We start from the raw sequence: 15,526 nt of genomic DNA, 5'->3' as shown, positions 1-15,526 counted from the left end.
GACATATGTGACAGACATAAAGAGTTTTGTCGAAACCTCTTTATTGGTTTTCTTATTGTTGGATTTTAGTAAAGTCCTTATGGTGTAGTTTGGAAAGTCATTAGCCTTTAAAATTCGTCGTATTTCTTTCTTCGTTTCTTCGTGAAAAATTGGGTCCGATATTTTGAGCATCCGTTGTATACAACCTCTTGCTGTATTCATTATCATCGACTTCGGATGTTTGGAGTTGAAGTTGATGATTCGTCCTGATGATGTTGGCTTTTTGTACCATTTTAATTTTAGCTCGTTTCCTCGTCTGTGTATTGATGCGTCTAGATATGTCAATTTGTTGTCATTTTCTAACTCTATTGTAAACTTTATGTTTCTGTCAAATGAATTTAGGTTGTCAAGTGTGTCAACACAATGGCTTATGCAGAAATTAAGTCCAACTATAGCAAATATAAGACGGAGATTAACAAGTACCAATCAACAACAAAAAAATCAGTAAAACTTAAGTCTAGCATAAAGTTTCTCTTAAAATGTAGGAAATCAAAATTAGTCCCAAAATTTATTAGCAATAACTCAAATTTTCACAATAGATACTGACACATATTCGGACATTAACAAAATATTAGAAAGACATACTTTTAACACGAAGATATTAAGCTTATTAATAAAACATAAACATAACATACTAGCCAGACAAAACAAAGAGAAGGAAAAAGCAACAAAAAAGTTACAAGAACAGCTGGACGAAAATGATTTTAAAACTTTCATGAAGAGTGAGAGCACGATAGCCGAAAAATGATCAACAACTTTGAAGAGACATCACGAATCCAAACATGAGAGACTACGAAAACAACGGAACAGCGTTCTCTTGAACAAGAACAACAACAACACAAACGATTGGTTTGTAAATAAGACGAATATAGAATTTCCGACCGACGTAAAAGCGTTACTGGCGAAAGGCCCTAAGTTCGCAATCCCAGTGGAGAAGAGAAAATTCCCTCTCTTTAAATATATAGCAGACGGAGAGGAGCTAGTACAGACTCTAAAAGACAAAGAGAAACAAGAGGAAGCACGCACAAAATTCTCTTCTCTTTATTAATAAAAGACCACAAAACATCTAACAAAGAAGACGCAGCTGATCGGAGCAAACAAAGAAATTTCTTAGACAGAATGACGACATATTAATTTTAACTTCTGATAAAGGGAATAAGACAGTTGCAATGGATAAGACTGAGTATGACAATAAAATGGATAACATACTTAACGATTTAAATACATATAGAACTTTAAGGAAGGACCCGACCACAAGACTACAGACCAGAAACAACGAATTGGTGGAAAAATTATACAAACAAGAACTTATTTCACGGACCGAACGAAATAAGCTTATAATAAACACATCAATTCCACCAGTAATTTATGGATTACCTAAAATTCATAAAGAAGGTACGCCATTGAGACCAATCTGCTCATCAATTGGTTCTCCATTATACGGACTATGTAAATACATAGTCAACATATTAAAAAATATAACAGCAGACTCAACATACAACGTAAAGAACGCCTCAGAATTTAAGACAAGGATCAATGACACATATATTTGCGATGATGACGATTGATATCATTTGACGTAGTCTCCCTTTTTCCAAGTATTCCGATAGAATTGGCACTTGACAATATTAGGGAAAAGTGGATAAAAATAAAAGCGCACACTAACATTCCAAAATCAAGAGAACAGATATTTGAAATACAAGGACAAGATATACACACAACTAAAAGGAATGCCTTTGGGCTCACCAGCATCACCAATAATAGCCGATATAATTATGGAAGAACTCATAGACAAAATGATGAGAACACTGCAGCGACCACCTAGAGTTATGACGAAATATGTAGATAACCTTTTTGCCATAATTAAAGAAGACGAGATCCAAAATACACTTGACAACCTAAATTCATTTGACAGAAACATAAAGTTTACAATAGAGTTAGAAAATGACAACAAATTGACATATCTAGACGCATCAATACACAGACGAGGAAACGAGCTAAAATTAAAATGGTACAAAAAGCCAACATCATCAGGACGAATCATCAACTTCAACTCCAAACATCCGAAGTCGATGATAATGAATACAGCAAGAGGTTGTATACAACGGATGCTCAACATATCGGACCCAATTTTTCACGAAGAAACGAAGAAAGAAATACGACGAATTTTAAAGGCTAATGACTTTCCAAACTACACCATATGGACTTTACTAAAATCCAACAATAAGAAAACCAATAAAGAGGTTTCGACAAAACGCTTATTGTCTGTCACATATGTCCCACAACTGTCGGAAAGATTGGCAAACTCGGATTGCTATGACACAGAACAAATACAGATAGCACATAAACCCAACAACACGCTACGGAGTATTTTCAACAGGACAAAAAGCAAGATTGATACAATGGACAAGAGTAACGTAGTATATAAAATACCGTGCAACGGGACAAACGAAGAAAGCTGTGATAAAATGTATATAGGGACAACCAAATCGAGGCTAAAAACTAGACTATCACAACATAGATCTGACTATAAACTTCGGCAACACTCCAATATACAAAAAACAGCACTTATGGCCCACTGTGCTGCCAGTGGACATTCCCCAAATTTTGACGAAGTAAACATAATAGACCAAGAACAACATTACAACAAACGTTATACTTTGGAGATGCTGCACATAATAAATACACCGACAAATATAAGACTTAATTATAAGGTAGATACAGTCAACTGCGCGCATTTATACAGGCATTTATTAGGGACAAGTCAGTGTGTAGCTCCACGTCCCAGTGTGCGGACGTGTAAAAATAAGTAGGTGTTTCTTGTTGTTAAATTATGTTATGTTAAAGTTAATCACAATTAAATGTTTTTATAGTTGCCCTGAAGACGACCACCGATGAGTGGTCGAAATATATCGGAAAAGAACAACACAAAATATTATTTTGTTTTATTCACAAAAAGAAAATTTGACCTCGAGCCGGCAAAACATACATTGAAAATATGTAAAGCTAAAATTGTACTGCAGCTTGACGATGATCTGTGTAAAGAGTCAATGGCCAAAAGTATTAAGTTAAGCCATGACTTGAGAAAAGAAGATAATTTTGAAAACCAAATGCTAAATATTGATTGTGACGTGGTAAATTCAAAATATTCTGTTGGCAAAAGTTTAAGTTTCAATGAAACGACAATGTTTGAAAATATTTTTTCTAAATTCTATCTGGAAAGAAATCGACCAAATGAACCAAATGTTAAATGCGAAATGAAACTCACAATCAATGACATAAGTCCGTTTAGCTGTAATCCAAGACGACTTTCTTATAGCGAAAAGGCTGAATTGCAAAAAATAATTGACGAATACTTAAGCAAAGAATATATTAGGCCGAGTGAGTCAGAATATGTTTCCCCAATCGTGCTCGTAAAAAAGACTACAGGTGAACTTAGAATGTGCGTTGATTTCAGAAAATTAAACAAGGTGACTTCCTATTCCACTTATTGATGATCTGTTAGATAGACTTGCAGGAAAAACCTTGTTTTCGAAACTCGACTTAAAGAATTTCCATGTATACATGCATGAGGATTCAGTGATGTTTACGTCATTTACGACACCGCTTGGTCAGTTTGAATTTCTTCGTATGCCATTTGGCCTCAGAAATGCGCCGTCTACATTTCAAAGGTTTATAAACAGGATATTTGCCGATATGATTAGGGATGAAAAAGTTATTATATATTTAGACAATATTATGGTAAAAATAAAAAATTTTGATACGCATCTAGAAATTTTAAAAGTGTTTGATCGATTGGTTGACAACAAATTGGAGTTGAGATTAGATAAGTGCGAATTTCTTCAGACGAGTGTACCTAGGGTGTTCGATTACAGGCAAAGTCATCAAAGCTGACGATAAAGGTATACAAGCAGTAAAGGATTTTCCCGTTCCGACTAAAGTCAGCGAGGTTCAAAGTTTTTTAGGACTATGTTCCTATTTGCGTAGGTTTATTAAAGATTTTGCTACTATTGCCAAGCCATTATATGACCTAGTTAGAAAAGACAAAAAGTTCATGTTTGGGAACATCGAACTTAGTACCTTTGAAAATGTAAAGTCTAAGTTAACAGAGGCCCCAATACTTGCGCTTTATAGCCCAAATGATGAAACGCAAGTTCTATTGGTTTTGGATCGATTTTGCTACAAAGAAAAAGCGATGGTAAAGGGCATCCAGTTTTCTATTTTTCTAAAAGAACTACCGATGTGGAATCTAGATATCATAGCTTTGAGTTAGAAACATTGGCGATAATTTATTCGTTAAAACGATTTCGTGTATATTTGCAGGGAAACCATTTCAAGATCGCGACAGATTGTAACTCGCTTACATTGACACTTAGCAAAAGAGAAGTTAACCCCAGAATAGCCCGTTGGGCTCTAGAGTTAGAAAACTACGATTATGTGCTAGAGCATAGGCCGGCAACGAGAATGCAACATGTAGATGCTTTAAGTAGAAATACTAACATTATGGTTGTGGAAACTAACTCATTTGAAGATAACTTAGTAATATGTCAGAACCAAGATGATGAAATTTTAAGATTAAAGTCAATGTTAGAAAGGTCTGAACACAGTTCGTATGAAATGCGAAACGGTTTAATTTATAAAAAACTACAAAATGGTTGCCTTGCTTTTTACGTCCCGAAAAATATGGAAAAACATGTCCTGTTTAAATATCATAATGAGTTACGCCACACAGGCATAGACAAAGCTGTAGAAGTTATCACAAAGTCGTAGTGGTTTCCCAAAAAAAAACTTTTTTCTACGGAAAAAAGTAGAACATGTAAATAATTGCCTAAAGTGTATAGTCTTTTCGTCAAAAAATGGAAAACAAGAGGGTCATATCCACAATATACCTAAACCTGATTTGCCATTCGAAGTGGTTCATATCGATCACTTCGGACCAATCGATGTCAAAGGAAGCACAAAGAAACACGTATTAGTGGTGGTTGACGCGTGTACGAAATTTGTCAGACTTTAGCGAAAATCACTAAATTTTATTTTAGATGTTTTGGCGACGGCTAAAAAGGACGACAAGTAGATGAATTAAAAGACTACTCGTTAGAAGACAGGTCTGTGGAAAGAAATTTGGAGTCGGTACGAGCAAAAGCTAAAGAAGAAGAAAAGAAACTTCAAGAGTATAATGAATGTCTAGCGAATCGAAAAAGACGAGGGCCAAGAGTTTTTAAGCCAGGCGACTATGTGGTAGTTAAAAATTTTGACACTCACAAAGGGGTATCCAAAAATTTAGTGCCGAGATTAAAAGGGCCTTTTAAAATCGTTAAGTGCCTCGTAAATTATCGATACTTTGTAAGTGACGTCGACGGATTTCAGCAGTCGAAGATTCCTTATACTGGAATTTGGTCTATAGCAAATATGAAGCCATGGTTCAATTGGTCAGATGAAACTAGTAAAGTTAACCTAAATATAGAGAAAGATGAAAATACAAATGAACAGATAAAAATAAATACAAACCTAAATGTAAATGAAAATTCTGTTAAAGAAAAAGTCAGTATGTTAAGCAAAGAAATAAGTAAATTGGAAAGCGCTAAGAATGACAACAGTACACACAACTAAACAACAACAAAAGGTAGTCATAAAGAAGACTAGGATCAGGTGATCCTTACTGTCAGAATGGCCGAATTGTAGCAATATGTATTAATATTAAGTATATCTTACTCTTTCCCCCCAGTGCAATATGTTTAGAATTAAGGATATCTTACTCTTTTCTTTGTTACAAATTAGTTTTAAGTTTTATGCAGTGGTACAGTACGAGAAGCGTGCTTTCTCACTTTATGAATGAGAGCGGCTCAGTTTTGATGGAGAGCTCACCAAAGACAGACGTGTTTTACTCGCTATATGTGTTTATCTCTCCTTTTCACGTCTCACCTGCAATTTAAACCGCGTAGCGCAAACTTAAGGAATTGCTTCTGTACCGATTCAATACTACGCTGGTGAACATCATATTGCAAGTTCAACACTGGCGAGCATTATTCTAGAGTAGGGCGAACTAACGAAGTGTATAAAACCTTTGTTACATAGGGATCATCAAATTATTTGGCCCAACGTTTAATGAAGCCAAGAAGGCTGCATGCTCTATTGACAATTGAAGAAATATGTTTATAATATGTTTATAATATATATGAAATAACATTAAATGAATGTTTAGGGTCAAACATACCGCCTAATGATGGTACACAATCTAACAGAACAGACTTATTAGAGTAACGAGCTAGGAGCGGAGACAAACGACTGAAAGTCATCAAAGAACACTTAGAAAGAACATTAAGGTGTAATTTATTAACGTGGCACCAATCACAGAACGCATCGAGATCTGATTGCAAGTACTGTTGGAAAGAAGGATCATTATAGGAATAACAAATATTAAAATCATACGCAAACATGAGCACGCGTGAATGACCCAAGGCCAAAGGCAAATCATTTATAAACAATGTAAATAATAGTGGGCCCTCCTTCCAAATATCAGGAAAGCTACAAGTCTCACTCGATATAAAGAATAACCAAGATAAAGTCTTAGATAGGGGAAATCGAACACATTTTAAGGATGCAACTAGGTATATTATCAGGCCCGGGAACGAAGGAAGCCTTCAGTAATACTAGGAAAAAACATACAGTTTAAATGTGGGATTAAAAAGGGAGAGGGTGTGGATGGATTCGAAACAGTAGTAGAATAAGTCGACTGAAAGAATTTAGCAAACAAATCTGCAATATCTGAATCATTATTAGCAGTCTGGACATTAAGTCTGAAGGTGGAAGGTAGTACATTAGAGCGTCTTTTGGAATTGACAAAGTTGTAAAATTTTTTTGGGGTTCCTATAAAATTCAACCTTACAGCGAACGAGATAATTGTTGTAGCATAGAGTATTTAAAAGACAAAATTGAGATTTGGGTATACAATAATTTGCATAGTCAAGTCGCGAACCAGTTTTTTTAAATGTTTTAAAGTATCTCGATTTAATGTTACGAAGATTAGAGAGCCTACGTGTGAACCAGACTGGCGCGCTGGAGACGGTAGAGACATTTACATAAGGAACGCATTTATCAATTAGAGAATTAACAGCAGAGTAGAAAAACTTCACTACAGAATCTATATCGCAGCACTCAAATAGAAATGACCAATCAAGAGAAAATAAGGCTGTTAAGAAGATTGAAATTTGTTTTACGAAAACATATACGACGAGAATTTGAGATGTTATTAAATGAATTAGTAACGGAATTGTAAGAAATAGTAACTTCAATGGTATGGTGATAAGGATCTTCAGCTTTCACTAGTGGCTGTGTTTGTGATACAGCACTTACAGTGGGATCAGAGACAATAACAAGATCAAAGACTCTTTTTACAAGAGTTAAGGAAAGAATTCAACTGATATAGTAGACATTCAAGTAGGATATCAAGAAAAACATTTTGAGATGAAGGAATTAAGAAAGATAGATTATCATCAACAAGCCAAGAAATATTAGGCAAGTTAAAATCACCTATAACTATAAGAAAATCACGATCTTTAAGGCGACTAAAAATAGTTCGTAAAGCATCAGCATGGTGCACGTAAGCTAATATGTCAGCCGAAAAGGTTTTGCTATCACAGAATAGGTTCGAAAGCTTGGTAAGAAGTCCTCTTACATTTTGATAATGAATGCAAAGACTAGACGTTTTTAGTTTTTTGAAGCAAAAGATAAATTAAAGTGTAAATCAAGGTGGAACAAACTTGAATTGCGACAATAAATGTACGCTACAGTCACACTCGTTAGACAGCTGTTTTGGCAGTGTGTTTAAAGAAAGAAAGAACGAAGATCCCTATACATACGGCTAAGATCAGGCTGCTGGCTGGCACAAGCACATTTTAAGTGAATAAGATTATCGTAGAGCCAACAAGATATTGCTCTATACTGATCATCAAAACGATCAGAATGCTTGCAAGTAGGTAAACAAGAAGCCATTGATAAGCCAAAAAAAACACAAGGCAAAAAGATATATGAGAATATATAGAACAATTTAAATACACAGCACATAGATAATTATCGATAAAAAATCAATAATTACAACTAAAAACCAGAGGGCCTGGGCTAACTTCGACCGCGCCAAAGTTTGTATACCCTTGCAACTTTTTGGTAACTCTTTCCTTATCTATTAGCCATCAATGGGTAATGTTTTCGAAAGAATGGCCTACAATCATAGGAAATAACGAAGATATTGATCATAGTCACTGTTTTCCACCGATCGTTCCTATGGGAGCTATATGATATAGTCACCCGATCTTTATCGAATTCGGCACAGTTATTAACAGATATATTAATTTAAGAAATGTTTAATTTGAAAGCAATCGCGTTAAAAGTAACGAAGTTACTTAAGTCACTGTTTTCGACCGATCGTTCCTATGGGAGCTAAATGATATGGTCGCCCGATCTTGATCAAATTTGGCACAGTCATTAACAGATATAACAAATGTCTTAATCGCGTTAAAAGCAACGAAGTTATTTACAAAAGTCACTGTTTTCGACCGATCGTTCCTATGGGAGCTATATGATATAGTCATCCGATCTTGATCAAATTTGGCACAGGCGTAATAAACTCTCTAATATTAAGTTTTACGATAATAGCACAGAAAATAACGCAGTTATTGAGAAAAGTCACTGTTCGTAACTTTGGGGTTTGTATGGTAGCTATATGATATAGTGGTCCGGCTGAATCCGATATTTACAACCCCTGCAGTATATACAAGCCTACGTGCACAATTTCAGCTCTGTAGCTCTAACGGTTTAGGAGGAGTTTGCGTTGATCCAGACGGACGGATGGACATGGCTATTTGAACTCGTCTCGTCGTGCTGAGCAAGAATATATATACTTTGTATGGTCGGAGATGCTTCGTTTTATGCGTTGCACACTTCTGACCAAAAAACACTAATCACGAAAAAGAAAAAACTGTTTAAGCTGATTAATTTGGCGAATTATGGAAATAAAACACCAGGGTGTCAAGCGAGCCACACTAGCAAAAGCGTAAACAAACTAAGCACAATTAAAAATTGAGAGAAAACAATAAATATTAATAAAAACTCAGGAGCTATGCAAAAACACGACCGTCTCGTCAGAGAGCAGAAGCTTAAGCTTAGCTCTAGAACTACTTATTTTATCACCTTAAAGATTTTCATCTATTTTTATTCTGGAAAGGGCGTCTGCCACATAATTCTCTTTTCATGGTAAGTATTTTATTTTGTATTCAAAATCGTTCAATTTTATTTTCCATCTCTGTAATTTCATGTTAGGTTGTTTGATATTGTCCAACCAGACAAGGTGTTTAGGTTCACCTAGGATTTCAAAATGTCGACGAGGTAAGGCCTCAAATATTTGGTTGCCCATCCCATAGACCGTAGTTCCTTTTCTATGGCTGAATAATTAAGTTGATGTTTGTTAAGTGTTCTACTACCATAAGAAAAAGTGTATGATCCTGTGAGTGGAAAGCACCTAAAGCTATATTGCTAGCATCTGTGGTTAGGAAAAATGTTTTTTTGAAAACGGGATATGCAAATATAGGATCATTCATAAGGAGATATTTTAATTTTTCAAAGGATGAAATATAATTTGGGTCGTTTATGTTTATTTTAGCTCCTTTCTTAAATCCTAGAGTTTGTAAACTCTCTACTTTTTAAAGTAATTAATCCCTTGGGATTGATTTTATATTTCCGGATTTTATTTATTTTCAAATTAAGTGCACATGCGGTCTTATTCACTATATTCAAGAGAGTGTGCCCGTACCCCGCCTTAGCGTATTATACCCTTTTAGTGTGCCCAAATTCGGTTATCGGGGAAATTCACTGAGACGAGGAGCGGGCTTATTTAAAATACTCCTAATGTTTACATTCGGCCAATCCTGACATTTGATCGACCTCGATCATACAATTCAACAAACATACAACATACAATATACATATATACAATACATACAATATACATATAAATACTGCTTATCAGATACATATTACAAACAGAAACTCACAGTTTTATCACACGCATGCATCCACGGCTTGAGTCGGGCTGATTCTAAGATACCTTTGTAGGGCAATTGAGTAAGTTGACAATCGTCAATATCGGTGACTTCGTAACGGTCATTTGGAAGAACTCGATTTATTTTATAAGGACCACGGTATTTAGGAGCGAACTTTTGCACGACCCGGGAGTGACATCTACATTGCGAATGGCAACAAAATCATTGACTCTATAGGATAATGGTGCCCTATGCCTTAAGGCGTACCGCTTTTCATTGCGCTCCTGCGATAATTGAATTTTCGCACTTGCCTCTTGCCTAGTGGCCTCAAGGTTACAGGGGTTTTCTGAACTAAATTTCTCGTCAAGATACTCGGTTAATTCGTCTACTAAGGGGCCTCGCTGATCGCAACCAAACAACAACATTGACGGAGTTTTACCGGTACTACACTGCACTGAGTTATTAATAGCGAACTCGACACGATTAACTAATTTATACCAATCGGCTTGGGCTAAAGGTTCTGACAGCTTTCCCAACATTGGGGTCAACACACGGTTCACACGTTCGACCTGCCCATTGGCTTGAGGGGCAGCAGTCGCTACTTTAATGTGGTCAATATTTCGATTTTCTACAAACTCAGCAAACTCAAACGACGTAAAACACGTACCTCTGTCGGATATAACTCTTCTTGGTCGGCTATAATAATCAAAATATTTTTCTAACGCGGCGGTTACTTCTTTGGTACTAGTGGAATTTACGGGATACAATTTGACAAACTTTGTAAATGCGTCAATCACTACCAAAAGGTGCTTTCTTTTTGATGTAACACTCGGTAAGGGACCTAAGTGGTCAACATGGATAGTATCAAATGGAATCGGACTTTTCGGAATACTATGCAAGGTTCTATTATGTATAGTTCTTGGAACACTATGTAGAATACACGGCAGACAATCTTTTATAAACGACTCAACCTTTGGATTCATTAATGGGAACCAGTACTTTTCTTTCAAATTGTTTACACATTTCTCAACGCCTAAATGACCTAGTTTCTCGTGACACCTTCTTATTAATTCCCCTTGCATGCGAGCCGGTGCATACAAACACAGTCTTTCCTTAGCATTTCTTTTGTACACTATACCATCTATTAACTCAAATCCAACATCATTGGATTTTTCTAACTTTTCTCTTAGTTTACGGATATCCGGATCTCTTATTTGTTCTGACTGCAATAATAAATCAACATCTTGCGGAGACGCACCCACTACACCAACCAGGTTTGCCGACTCATTTCGATCGAGCTGGTCACTTCTTTCGATTTGGTTACTCAATCTCGGATCAACAGAACTTTCATTTAAAGAAACGCAAGGTTTATTCTTAACCAGTTTTAGCCGACTTCTTTCTAAACATAGCTCACACGGTCTGAAACAACTCTTCGCTAAATGAACACACGGGTTTGTCCCGAACGGTCCTAAATAATTCTTCCCTAAAGGAGCACATGGTTCTATTTTACACGGGTTTATCTCACACGGGTCTATCTTACACGGGTTTTTCTCAAACGGGTCTATCTTACACGGGTTTTTCTCAAACGGGTCTATCTTACACGGGTTTTTCTCACACGGGTTTTTCTCACACAGGTCTATCTCACACGGTTTTGTCTCAAACGGTTTTATCTCACACGGGTCTATCTCACACGGTTTTACGCAACTTTCCTCAAAAGTAATATGCGGTTCACAAGGTTCAATTGGGGCATTCTGGTCTCTCTTCACTAATAAATCGCAAGGATCAAAATCACCTTCTACAATATTCTCTAACAACTCGGTTTGCCGACTTAATGCATCTACATGGCCCATGTTTGAACCGGGTCTGTGAGCAATGGTATAATCAAAGTTTTCCAATTCCAACGACCACCGCGCAATGCGGGGATTTATTGATTTTTTACTCAAGGTTTGGACCAATGAATTACAATCGGTAACGATCAAAAATGGTCTGTGTTCTAAATAAACGCGAAATCGGCGCACGGCATATATTATGGCCAAAGTTTCAAGCTCAAAACTGTGATAACGGGACTCGGCGGCTGTCGCCTTTCGGGAATAATAAGAGACTGGATGCATTTTGCCATCAGTCTGTCTTTGCATCAAAGAGGCACCGAAGCCATTTGAACTGGCGTCAGTATGCAACTCAGTTTCGTAGTTAGGGTTAAAGATAGCTAATACGGGCGGACTGGATAAGGCGGATCTTAATGTAAGAAATACATTTTTAGCGGTTTTGTTCATCGGAAATGGACCACCTTGTTTAAGCAACTCAGTTAACGGTTTAGCTATGCTGGAGAAATTCGGAACAAATTTGCGAAAATAAGAGAATAAGCCTAAGCACGAGTGTAACGCTTTGCTGTTAAGTGGTTCTGGGTATTCTTGAATAGCTTTTAAATGTGTATTATTTGGTAAAATTCCCTTTTCACTGACTTCATATCCTAAATAATCTATGCTCTTCTGTAGGAAAATGCTTTTCTTCAAATTGAGCTCTAAATTGTACTGAATAAAACGATCTAACAGTTTTGCTAACAACTTAAGATGCTGATCTACAGTGCGGGTGGCAAGAATAATGTCGTCCATATATACTACAAGTTCTCGATCTCTAATCATATCACTAAGTATGTTCGATATAAATCTCTGAAATACAGCTGGTCCGTTCTTTAGACCAAAAGGCATTCTCAGATATTCGAACTGCCCATCGGGTGTAACGAATGCTGTGTATTTAATTGAATCCTCTTCCATGCCTACATGGTAAAAGCCACTTTTCAAATCTATGACGGAGAAAACGGTCTTGCTCTCCAGGTATTCTAGGCAATCTTCTATCAAAGGCAATGGAAAATTATCCCTCACAGTCTTCTTATTTAAACCTCGATAATCAACGCACATTCGTATATTGCCATCCTTTTTTCGCACTAGGACGATGGCGGACGCATAGGGGGAGTTGCTTGGTCGGATTACATTATTGGCTAACAACTCACTAACCGTTTTAGAAACGATTCCTCTTTCATAATATGATAACCTTCTAGGACTACTATGAAATGGTGTTGTATCTGTCAGACATATTCTCATCATATATTTAGGCAACCCGTAATTAATTGAAAATCGGTCAATGTAATGCTCATGCACAATGTCTCGGCACTCACGCATCGCGCCTAATCCAAATTCACTGCCAACAGTAGTATTCCCGGTATCTGACAGCGTTGCACAAACAGTTTGCAACTCTGTTAGCCATTCTCGAAACGGGGATGCATTCGTGTTTACATTAGGGTTATTACAATTATTATCTAGATCAGTGGTGTTATTACTAATGGTATTATGCTTAGGATATTTAGTAAACAGGGATGCACAGAAGGATTTGTAAACAAAAGCAATGGTACTCTTTAATGATGCAGAATTCTTTTCATACTTTCTTACATTTTCAATCAATGAGAACTTAAGACCTATTTTATTCAAGGCGTCTCTACCAAGAAGTAGTTGCGTCGGCATAATATTATCGGGAATAACTAAAAATTGAATTTCATAATATTTTTTGCAAAACAGAACTAAACATTTGACTGTTCCAAAAGTCAGAATAGAGCCACCGCTCAGTCCATGAAAAGAACTTTTAACTAATTTATCGCAATCTAAATGCGGCATCAACGCTCTACTGGCAAAACTTACTGGGCTTCCGGAATCTAATAGGGCAAAAATATTATTAACATCAGTGCATCCCTCTTTACAAGATATTCTTAAACTTACTAATTGAATAAATGACTTATCATCAATGGTGTCCGGGTCTTCACTAGAGCTCATGGCGGCGATCTGGGTTCGCATTGGACAATTCCGGTACTGATGGCCCACTTTGAAGCACCGATAGCAACTTCCTTTTGGTCTCTCCGGGCGTGGACAGTCAAACATTAAGTGACCAATCTGGCGGCAATTGAAACATCTCTTATCCTTTGCAGCAGGCGTAATGGCCTGCAAACGGTCTGAAGTCTGACGAGCCTGAGGAACGTAGTTTTTGGCTGGTGGCTGAACTGATTGAAAACGCATCATCTTCTCTCGCAATTCATTCAGAGAAGTACAATAATACAAAGGAGCTGACAATCCGGTTCGATCTTGTAGTCCGTCAACAATGTATTTGACCACATCGGTGTCTTCAAAATTGCCCTGCTGAGCAATATTTCGCATAATGATGAAATACTGCAAGAGTGACTCTCCTTTGCCAATTGAGCGCTTCCTCATCTGGTTAGCAATCTCGTAGTTTGTCATTTGTAGGCCAAATACCTTCACAAGGGCATCCTTCAGCTCGCTCCAGGTTGTAGTCTTTTCATATGTCATGTATGCTTTAGCAGATCCCTCCAGCAGTCGGTTGCCCAACGACCAACATTGGGCATCACTCAGTACATACACTCTTGCTGCTTTCTCCAGCTCACGAATCCATACGTGAATGGACAGATCACCATCACCAGAGAATTTAGGTACAGTAGTTTCGACATCTTTCAAGTTCATGCGGCAATTATATTCCGGTCCGCCTAAGTTCTCCTCCAGCTCCATAACACGTGTTTTTAGCTCCGCCAGGTTTTTACGTGCTGTATACAATTCGATGCTACTAAGAATCGAAGACAATTCGTCGGTTTCGCTCGCTTGTGCGCTTTCACGAACATGCACGTTCGCGTCTGGTCCTACAGAGGTCTCACGAGACATCGTCGGCGACTGGTTAGCACCCACTTGATCCGGTGTACTTGGCTGCTCAATGTTTCCCACGCCGCGCTGCTCAATAAGAGGCTCCGGACCAACATCCACAAGTTGTCCGGCAAGCACATTTGCAGACACTGCTGGGCTGACTGCCTGCTCTTCGGGTACATCACTCTCTCCAGACTGATTCTGTGCCATGACTTGTTTTACCAATGCTCGCAATTGGTAAATTGACGCTTCTTTGTCGCAAGGTACTTCCTTGGCCGCTAGCAACTCAAACAATGCGGTTTTGTTTAATTTAATAATCTCGGTGTATTTCATGAAAATACGTTTTTTAGGGCTCCACACCTGATTTGTAAACTCTCTACTTTTTAAAGTAATTAATCCCTTGGGATTGATTTTATATTTCCGGATTTTATTTATTTTCAAATTAAGTGCACATGCGGTCTTATTCACTATATTCAAGAGAGTGTGCCCGTACCCCGCCTTAGCGTATTATACCCTTTTAGTGTGCCCAAATTCGGTTATCGGGGAAATTCACTGAGACGAGGAGCGGGCTTATTTAAAATACTCCTAATGTTTACAAGTTAAAGGTTTTGCAATATGTGCAAGGTTGGGTATAAATTTCTCGAAGAATCCTCATAATCCTAAGAATGATATAATTTCTTTTGGGGTTTTAGGTATCGGAAATTTTTGAATTGCTTCTCTTAGTTTGTTAAATACCTTTCTGAATCATAGTATGTG

General features: G+C 37.2%; 1 protein-coding gene across 1 annotated transcript; it reads right to left on the bottom strand.

Moving 5' to 3' along the window:
* Window positions 1–13,589: 13,589 nt before the first annotated feature.
* On the bottom strand, window positions 13,590–15,105 carry LOC137579632 (uncharacterized). Its single transcript, XM_068293407.1, has 2 exons — window positions 13,844–15,105; window positions 13,590–13,779 (listed from the first exon to the last, which is right to left on the bottom strand). The coding sequence occupies exons 1-2, from the start codon at window positions 15,101–15,103 to the stop codon at window positions 13,762–13,764; spliced, it is 1,278 nt and encodes a 425-aa protein (XP_068149508.1). The 5' UTR covers window positions 15,104–15,105; the 3' UTR covers window positions 13,590–13,761.
* Between the last annotated feature and the right edge of the window lie 421 nt (window positions 15,106–15,526).

The sequence above is a fragment of the Drosophila tropicalis genome, unplaced genomic scaffold (assembly GCF_018151085.1).
Source record: "Drosophila tropicalis isolate 14030-0801.00 unplaced genomic scaffold, ASM1815108v1 contig_722, whole genome shotgun sequence".
In the NCBI taxonomy this organism is placed as follows: Eukaryota; Metazoa; Arthropoda; class Insecta; order Diptera; family Drosophilidae; genus Drosophila; species Drosophila tropicalis.
The sequence above is the reverse complement of the archived record's forward strand: the minus strand, read 5'-3'. Positions and strand labels throughout refer to the sequence as shown.

Bases quoted from the DNA above. Each gene is read 5' to 3' on its own strand.
- LOC137579632 (XM_068293407.1), bottom strand. From the start codon at position 15,103: ATGAAATACACCGAGATTATTAAATTAAACAAAACCGCATTGTTTGAG.